Source organism: Protomyctophum parallelum (assembly GCF_964188405.1).
Source record: "Protomyctophum parallelum genome assembly, chromosome: 10".
Taxonomy (NCBI): domain Eukaryota; kingdom Metazoa; phylum Chordata; class Actinopteri; order Myctophiformes; family Myctophidae; genus Protomyctophum; species Protomyctophum parallelum.
Window position 1 is genome coordinate 15,288,082 of NC_139704.1, and position 10,000 is coordinate 15,298,081.

A 10,000-nucleotide genomic window follows, 5' to 3' on the forward strand; every position below is an offset into this window, starting at 1 on the left:
ACGTGGCCCGTCCCAAGACGAGGCTGATAGGACTTTGATGGTCCTCCGCTTTTCCCCTCTCTCTGTTTTTGGACAGTAATTTCCCTCCACTCTGCAAAAAAAAGAAAAAGGATGGAGGTGATGTCAGCGCAGGCTTGATTGATGAGCCCATTTATTTTCGTTCAATTCCAAGGTGTGCTGCTGCTGCTGCTGTGGCCCCGCGCGCGTCTCTGCCATGTTTTAAACATTCCCCCATCCAGTGTGTCCCGCTGCAGAGCCTGGGGTTAGACGAGGCACTGAAGCTGGAGCGCTTCTGACCACACTCATGCAGAAACGGGCAATCCGTATCGACGTGTGCGCATGCAGCTCTCTGAACGTAACCAAGCGAAAGTAACAGAGTTGGAGACGCGGTTGGACAATTATGGGTTCTTTTGGTTACATTTGTACACTCCTTAAATTCAGAGAGATGAAGAGAGTGTTTTTGCTTGGAATGTAAGAGTGCATCCATGTCCGCTGCAGACAGCTCTCTTTTATGAGCTCACATATATTCTCCATGTTGTTTGATGCCTCACCAGATCCATTGCTTTGCGGGCGGCCCAGTCCGTCTTGGCCCGGCCTGGCCCGGTCTGGCCCGGCCCCTCCTTTCCCAACCACGTGATTAGAAAAATAACTTGAAATTCTTCTTATCTGCTTTTCTGTATGCTCGTCCGGTGGTTTTCCCGTGCATGTGCATGCGTGCACATACGCGTTGCAGTGCAGTGTGTTCGTACGCGTGCGCTGAGTTGGATGTAGTGTTGCGGTGGTTTCCGCGTGGTGGGCCCATGCAGCGTCCATCCAGTCCAATTTCCTCCAGCAGGAAGGTTCTGTCAGAGCTGGGAAAGAGGGTGCAGCGTCTCCCTGTTGGACCTCCATGGAACATTTCCCCCCAAGACTCTCCACTGACCTAGAAAGCACTTAACACATGCACGCGCACACACAGATACACACACTCTCACATGCACTCAGGCAAGAACCTTCTGAGGTAAACTGCTATAGTACCCAGACATTTTGATACAAAAAGCCTAAAACCTCCAACTCAAATCCACACAGACAGGACCATCTTTGTCTGTCTGTCTGTCTGTCTGTCTGTCTGTTGTCTGTCTGTCTGTCGCTCTCTCTCTCACACACACACACACACACACACACAGACACACACACACACACACACACACACAGACACACACACACACACACACACATACACACGTAAGCACCCTGCACATTTTCTCTGCCACACACAAACAGCACATATTGAGTGCCAGCATGCACTCATTCACACAATGAGAGTACGCTCTCATATGCGCACAAGGACACACGCACCTTGTGCACTTGTGGCTGTGCACGCACACACACACACTTCCCATCTGTACTTTGGCAAGTACAAGTGAGTCCCACCCCAGTTCAGCACAGCCAGCTGCCTCCTGTCCCCTGCCAACCCATCACTCCACTCTACTGTGGCTATCCCAGATGGACTCACTTACACACACACACACACACACACACACACACACCAAAAAACAGCGGAAGTGGTCCACCGCTAACCTCCTCTCTCTCCTTCTTCTCTCCTCATCTTCTTTCCTCCTCATCTCCTCTCCTCTCCTCTGCTCCTCCTTCATCATTTCCCCCTCTCGTCTCATTATAAACACTTCATCACTTCATTCTATCAACCTTCATTCTCTGTCCCCGTACATCCCCAGAGACTTGATCGATCGACAAGAGACAATCTACAAGCTCACAACGTGCCTGTAATGCATTGTGTGAGCTTGTAGGCCTGCTATATTCTCTCTCTCTCTCTCTCTCTCTCTCTCTCTCTCTTCCCTGATTAGAGCCATTGTTCAGCTTTTCATCCTGTCTGTCTTGACGTGTCTCACAATCAGAAAATATCTGTGCATCTGTTTCCTGTCACAAGGGATGGCTCAAAAAGGCTCTTCACATGACTGTCAGGGTGATTTAAGTGATGTGCGAAAAGTATTTTCTGTCTGGTGCTTTAGCTACAGTCGGGATCAAGATCTCAGGCCCGAAATCCCTCTGGTCAGACTTTACTTTCTCAGCCTCCCCTTTTTAACATTCAGACACGGATGTCTCCCCGACTTTAGGAGGAAGCGCATCAAATAAAAACCTGAATGGCTTTTGTTCTCAATTTAGCTGGCCGCCGTGCCTCGGCAGAGATTGGACCCGGTCAGCGAGGGTGAAATACCCAAAGGCCATTCGGGGAGGGGTTGGGCCAAATATGATCCGCTGTTTAATTGGGGTTCCCGGCGAACGTGATGGAACTTGCAGAACTGACCCGCATTTTAATGTCACAGAACTATTGTGGGTGGGCAGTGAAATATAGATGCAGGAAGGGAGGGAAGCAGAGGCTTGGCGCAGAATGATTCTGGGATGACCGTCTCTTCCTGTCTCGTTTGTATCTGTTCCATTTATGGAGCTTTTTATTTGCAGTGGCGTCCAATGGTAATATGATAATGATAATAATAATAGTACAAAAATATATATTATAATAATACCGTAAACGTACGAAAAATCTCTCTGCGTGTGTCTGTGTGTCTGTAGTTAGCATATCTCGAGAAACGTCCAACCGAACCGACCAACGTCTAACTCGTGTAGCTAGCCTTCAAGCTCTGGCAAGGCTCCGCACAGAAACAAGTTAGCAGCTGGAAGGATAACGGAAATGATTGCCGCTTTTTCCCACCTTGGTGGATTTCTTATCCGAGTATCAGTTGTTAGCTGAGCAACGGCCACAAAACAACACAAAAAACAGCAGGAAGACTACCTGCACCCACATCCAGAGGTGTAAAGTAACTAAGTACATCTACTCAAGTAGGCTACAGTACTTATGTACAATTATGTACAATTTCCGATAATTTCACTTTTACTCCACTGTATCTTAAGTGTCCGAAAAACTCCATACTTAACTTGTATTGATACTTGATTGATACTTTTTAGTAAAGAGTATTTCGTCCATCACTGCCGGCATCTAGACTCACAAAGGTGTCCTTTAGTCTTTCCCATTCAAATATGCAATTGAGCCAATTGAAAAGGAAGCTATATGGGACGCTGAACCGGAACAGAAAACGTGTATGTTTGCCACCCCCTCTCTGGTAACCTGACACTACAGTTTGCACACAGAGCCAATTAGACCTCCTCAGCTGAGCCCACTCTCAGACATGTCTGCCAGGACACACTTGTTCTCCAGCTGTTCCTGGGGCGACCTCGTTTCCTCTTTTTTCTTGTAGGGTTCCATTTCAGGTCTTGTCGGGTGATGTTTGTGGCAGGTTTTCAAATCCAATGGGATCTTGTCTTGTTCTTAGCAATGAACAGCAGAAATATGTTGTCGATGTACAGTGTGCGCACAAAGCATGCGTGTGTGTGTGTGTGTGTGTGTGTGTGTGTGTGTGTGTGTGTGCGTGTGTGCGTGCTGTGAAGGTCTGATACAAACACCCAGTCGGGACACAGGTTGGCAAGGTTCACCATTGAGGTGCGCAGCCTCTTTTATTCATTCTTCACAGAACATTAGGTGCAAGCCTTGGAAAATGATCAACAGAAATAATCATCACATGCAGTGGGATTCCTGTTCCTCCATGGAGCGGATTCTGCAGGTGAGAGAGAGTCATTAGTCTTTGTTCAGTTCAAATAATAGTTTCTCTCCTCTTAAAGTGCCACTGACGCGGGCCCGTGACCACACTGGTGGGGCTGGGTCCGTGGCACAGCGGTGGGCAGCGGCTTCCAGCGGCGGAGGCAGGTAGGTACCGGTAAGTGGTTTAGTGTAGGCTTAGAATAGTCACTTTAGGATAGGCCTATCTTTCCTACAGGGTCCCCGTGGACAGGTACAGTATGGTGCGGGTGCAGTATTCTAGCGTTAGCTATTCCTTCCTCAGGCATCCATAAACAGGTGGGATATTTCAATACAAGTGTCTCTTCTATTCACAGCCCAGTGCAGGTATGGTATTCTTCTATCCAGCCAAGTGAGGCGTTTAACATTAGCCTTAGCGTAGTGCCGCCGGGGCGGCGTCTTCTAGCAAGGTGCTCGTGATACAGTGATAAGGTTTCTCTTACGACCTTTAGTAGCGGGGGGAGCGGCGATGGGAGAAGTGGAGGACCCGGCTGTCACTCCTCCTCGTTTCCTCCACCTGGCTTCTCCGTAGCCAGCTCCAATCCTATAAGCCTGATGAGAGAATGCGGGGTGAGGATACGGATTTCCAACAAGCAAGAACAGCGGTGTGTGTTTTAGCGAAAAAGAGAGTCCTTACCTCCCGATGCGATACGGCGAAGCGTGCCTCTGTCTGCCCGTGGTGAACCAGCTGTCGCCACGCACAGAGCGGAATGAACTTTTTATACTACCTCGTCAATGCGGCACGGCTGGCACTGATTGTCGGCGGGCGTGGCATTCCTGTCACCAGTCATTCCTGACTGGTGAAGTATGAAGTTTGGTAGGTAGACGTGGCTTATCACTTGCCCGAGGGCGTGTCTCACGTTCATGTGCGCTCTGTGGCGGGCAGCGTCGCTGGTTACCATGGCAACACACTCGCTATGTTGGGGTTTTGCTACTAAGATCCCACAGTGCGTACATGTGTGGCTCTGTCTGTGTTTGTGTAAATGTACTCATTCACAACATACTGCTATGCGTAGATTGAGCTTATTTCGTATAATCAGCCAAGTCAAATAATTCACCTATCTCACATCCATCTGTCTCTGGATCTTCTACAATCTGCATTTCTCCAAACATATGAAAACATAATTTTCACCGGCCCGGGCCAGCAGATATTTACAGCATGGCCAAGTAGAGAGTAGTGTACAACCAGGAAAACTCGGGACCAAGTCCAAAAAAGAAGGGGAGAGTCAAATTCCTGCTCCAGACCTACTTTGTGGTAGTCCTATTCTCCACAACTGGAAATACCCTAAAATATACACAGTATATCACCTCTTAAGGGGCTCAAGTCTGTCTTTTCCATTGTGACTGTAGCTTTTAGTTATCCCATCTCGCGGCACCCCCCTTCCTCTTTTCCTCCCTGCTGGCTCCTTAACACTTTCTAGCTCATTGAGAAGCTGGCCCACACACCACAGCACTATGGACTGTATTGGATAACATGTGCAGAGAATATATAGCCGCCGTGCTAGACAGGTGGATATGGAAGTCCTTTTACATTGGCTACAAAGCCTCATTTCTACATCGTTGTACAGCTGTGTTATTCAGCGAAAATAATTTATTTAGACAATCTGCACTTCAATGCAGATTAACCGTAATGTTGCAGTGTGTTATTTTTGTATTATCTTTTGTAGAATGTTGCATTGTTGAGTCTTTAAAAAAATTATATGTTTTCATCGCAATCTTCGCCAACGTAGGAATGGCTCTAGGTTGAAATGAACCAGAAGTGAAAAAGTCTGCCTCCATCCGCCTCAAAACAGATTGTTTTTAATCCATTTATCGCGGATTCTTTTCCCAGATAAAACAAGCTTTATTCACGGCCCATAGCTAAAGCGTTGATGATCACGGTTACAAAATGTATATGTTTCGGGTGAATTAAAATAAGATCGCGCAGCACTTTACACAGCCGTTGATTACTTCCGGTTCATGGCCCGGGACCGTTTGGCCTTGAAAATAAGGGTATGCACTGAAAAGACCGTGGCGGAATAATTAATTAATTTATACTGGCAATCAATGAGTTAAAGGCATAGTTCACCCCCAAAATGACTTTTTTTCTATCGATTGCTCACCCCATTTGTGGATATCGTTTTGTTTTTGTCGCATTCCAAAGCCAATAATTGGATGAGCAGCAGTTGATCCCTATAGAGAGACACAAAGAGTCTCCTTTGGAGAGGCTTGTAGACGTTTAGTCTTGTTACGTACAGTACAGTACATCTAGTACATCTGTTCTGCACCTTTTTCTACTTGGTTGTGACCATGTGTGACATATTGCATCACAACACATAGAAAACAAGATGGATGTAGCCATTCCTGCTAAGCAGCTAATGGCACTCATTAACCTAACCACTTAACAACTTGTTTGCTTCCGTCCTCTTTGCCTCTTTTCCCCATCTCCCTCCCTCCCTCCCTCCCTCTCTCCTCTTTCTTTCTCTCCTTTTCTTTCTCTCTCTTCCGCTCTCTCTCCTTGTCTTATTATTTCCTTTCCTCTTTCCTTCTCTCCCTCTCGCTCTTTCAATCAATCTCTCTCCCTCTCTGTCTTGCACTCTACTCTCTCCCTCTATTTCTCTTTCTCTCCGTCTTCCGATCTCTCCCTGTCTCGTTCTCTCTCTCTCTCTCTCTCTCTCTCTCTCTCTCTCTCTCTCTCTCTCTCTCTCTCTCTCTCTCTCTCTCTCTCTAAATGGTAAATGGTGCATTTATATAGCGCCTTTATCCAAGGCGCTTTACATAGATTGTGCATTACATTCACCCATTCACACACACATTCATACACCGATTGTGGGCGGAAGCCATGCAAGGTACCAACCAGCACATCGGGAGCAATTTGGGGTTCAGTGTCTTGCCCTAGGACACTTCGACATGTAGACAGGATGAGCCGGGATTCGAACTGCTGACCCATGGATCATTGGACGACCTGCTCTACCTCTTGAGCCACAGTCGCCCACAGTCTCTCTCTCTCTCTCTCTCTCTCTCTCTCTCTCCCCCTCATTCTCTCCCTCTTTCTCCCTCTCTCCTTCCCTCAGTCTTTCTCCCCTTTACCCTCTCTTTCCATTCCCTCTCTCTATATTTGTCTCTACCTTTCTATCTCTGAAGAGCTCTCTCCCCTTCCCTCTCTGCCACACGAGATGGAAAAACTTTTCTAATGGAAAATTTGTGTCTTTGGTTTGTGTAGTAGTTGTATGGTCTCGGGATGAACTGAATTGATTAACTGTCCTATGGGTTGATTGTTCCAATAATATGGGCTGAATTGGAAAGATGTGGTTTTAATGAAGAGCTTTTAAAATTCAAAATTATCTCTCTCTCTCTCGCCCAACCCTCCCTCCCTCCCCTGATACCTGACAGATGTGAACGAGTGTGATCTCCTGAGCAGTGTGTGTGGAGAGGCTCAGTGTGAGAACGCTGAGGGTTCCTTCCTGTGTGTCTGTCCGGACGGCCAGGAGTACAACTCAATGACAGCCGAGTGTAACCCCGCCCCTACAGGTGACCCTGCACGCATGCACACACACACACACACACACACACACACACACACACACACACGGTCGCACGCACACACACGTGCGTCAGTAAGAGCTGATGTTGTCCCCAGTGCATTCTGCATTCTCAGGTCATAGTAGTGTAGTAGTGATGAGTTCAGTCAGATAACTCACGAATAAAATTAACCAATATTTTATTATAGAATGTGAATACAAGGGTGTATATAGTCTATTATCTTGGCGTTCAGGCTCTGCATTGCATGCACTCTACATCTTTCTCCCTGCTCAGCACAATTAGATAACCATCATTAACCATTAAGAACAGGGAGATAGATATACAACTAGAAAAAGTGCCCTTCTGGGCACAGGTCTCCACCAGGACATTGCAGCTTGCCTTCATCTGGTGTTTGGATAAAAGGGCAACAAAAGTAAATAATATAACATCTCTCCCCCCATGCCTTCGGCCTGGTGGAGACAAAAATTCCAGGCAAAGGTTCTTCCTTGGCCTCTAGGGAGTTGGCATACAAAGTTATCCACAGATCCGTGCAGTTAGAGGTAAAAACACTTTTCGGCCCGTTATAGCGCCACCCTGAGGCTTAGTTAAAATTTGTCATGTGGCATTTCTTCCTCGGCCTAGTGGGAATGTGCGTGCACAATTTCACGGAAATCACGCGATGTGTTCATGATTTGCAGCATATTGTTTGAAACTGAGCACTCCTGTGAACTTTGGAAGCCAATCTTAACCAATCAGGATGGAGTCTGAGAAATCTGAAAGACCCGTTTCGTTGAATGGCTCTAGAGAGACTGTGTACCAATTTGCGCGATGTTTGGACAAAATCTGTAGGTGTACTGTGCAAAAACGTGTTTTGCACAAAGCGGCCTCCTGGTGGAAATTTTGGGGCAGAGGTTCATCGTTGGCATCCAGGGAGTGTGTGTGCAAAATTTGGCATCGACCGGGTTAACGGTGCACAAAGCGGCCTCCTGGTGGCGCTATAACAGGCCGTTCTGGAAGTTTTGGGGCAGAGGTTCATCGTTGGCATCCAGGGAGTGTGTGAGCAAAATTTGGCATCGACCGGGTTAACGGTGCCGGAGATTAGCTGCTCACGGACACACACACAGACACACGGATGGACGGACGGAGTGCAAAACATACTCTCCCCCCATGCCTTCGGCCTGGTGGAGACAATAACATGGGGGAACAGAATTAATAGCAGCAAGTGGTGCTGGGGTGGCAGTGGGAGCAAACAGCGCATAACAACAAACCAGTAACGCACCAGGAACCCACTTTTGCTGCTCACCCTCCTCCACCCCAGCTACCACCTGTCGTTTTGGATCTGCTGTTTAGGTACGGGGATTCGGAGTCCCTATGGCGGGGACTGATGCGCTTGATCAGAGTACCTAAAAAGCAGATCCAATTAATCGCCAAACCATAATACAATGCTCATTTTATATTCAATATATATGAGATTTCAGCTACAATCATCACATTTTAAATGACTTTCTCTCGGTTCCAGTTAGGTTTTTAATTATACCACAGACTAGTGCTTTCTCCTAGGATTATGTGAAGGATTTGGTTGAGTACAACATTATCTACAGTAAAGTTGGTATCAAACTAAACCATAGGGCAGTAGTTTTTTCATCCTTGGTCCATACTTCATAGTGTGTTATGTTCATTCATGTCCGTGTTTGTGAAACGCTACAGTGTTAGTATGTGCTCCATGTGTGTGCAGTGGGATGCCATTCCACGTCTCCTTTTACATTATAAAACCTCCCAGCTATCTTTACTCTGGGGCGGTGGCCAACTGATTTCACCAGAACACCAAATTAGTCCTAATAGGTGTGCTGTTAATATGGTTTCCTGTTTGGAAGGCCGGCAGGATGCCACGCCATTTGGAAGCCCTCTTTGGCTGCCACAGTGAGGGACTGCTCTGTGTGCCTGCGTATAATAAAACACACATTTCATCTCAACTTGACTTAAAACAGAACTACTAGTTTCTCCCAGAACTATTTCTTCTTTCGGACCATGAGAAACTTAAGAAACTTAAGCCCTATATACAGTATTGCACGAATAGCTTAAAATATCCAGTTTACAAGGAAACTTGTAAAGTAGACGCCTGAGGAAGAGAAGCCATATATGGCCATATATGGAGCTGGCCATATACTGGCCATATATGGAGCGTGTCTTGAGTGTACAGGGTGTGATGAGGTCAGATCAACATGACATGGAATGTCAGAACAGGTCAGCTCCCTATATGGAGATCTAAGGGTAGCGGGTAGTGTCTTCAATGTGCAGGGCTTTATTAGGGCCCAGGGAGGGACTTTCATTTTTTATAGTGATGTCACAAGACCTGGGCACAATATATGGGGGCTTTCCCCATGTATGGGGAATTGGGGATTTTGAGTGACAAAAATGCAAGATTTCATAGTTAACATATGGGTTTAATATCAGGGATCTCCATATATGGGCTTAATTGTGACAGCATGTCGCATTTGCTATGATATGATCCCTGATTTACTATCATCCCTGATGATGTCATAGTGATGTCACGAAAGGGCACAATATACTGTATGGGGATTTTACTATCATCCCTGATGATGTCATAGTGAGTGGCAGATTGAGTGACGATTGTGAGTGACGGGGTTTGTGACTGACGTGACAAAAAACGCAAGGTTTCATAGTTAACTGCGACCTTTGGTCGCAACAACAAAAAAAGTGAAATATTTTGAAAGCATTGCCCTATAATGCCATCATGCCCAAAATAAGAATGCCAATGTTAAAGTGGTTAACTCGTCATGCAAAACAACTCATGTTCTCTATTACCATTATCATGGTTACATAACTGGAGAAGGAAATAGGCAGTGC

General features: G+C 46.5%; 1 protein-coding gene across 5 annotated transcripts in view; it reads left to right on the plus strand.

The window, feature by feature from the left end:
- ltbp1 (latent transforming growth factor beta binding protein 1) overlaps positions 1-10,000 on the plus strand; it is a 157,260-nt gene that overhangs the window by 126,473 nt on the left and 20,787 nt on the right. For all 5 annotated transcript variants that reach the window (XM_083774400.1, XM_083774401.1, XM_083774404.1 and 2 more), the window contains one exon: positions 7,004-7,141. In XM_083774400.1, coding sequence (XP_083630526.1) covers positions 7,004-7,141 — 138 coding nt within the window. The remainder of the gene's footprint in view (positions 1-7,003; positions 7,142-10,000) is intronic.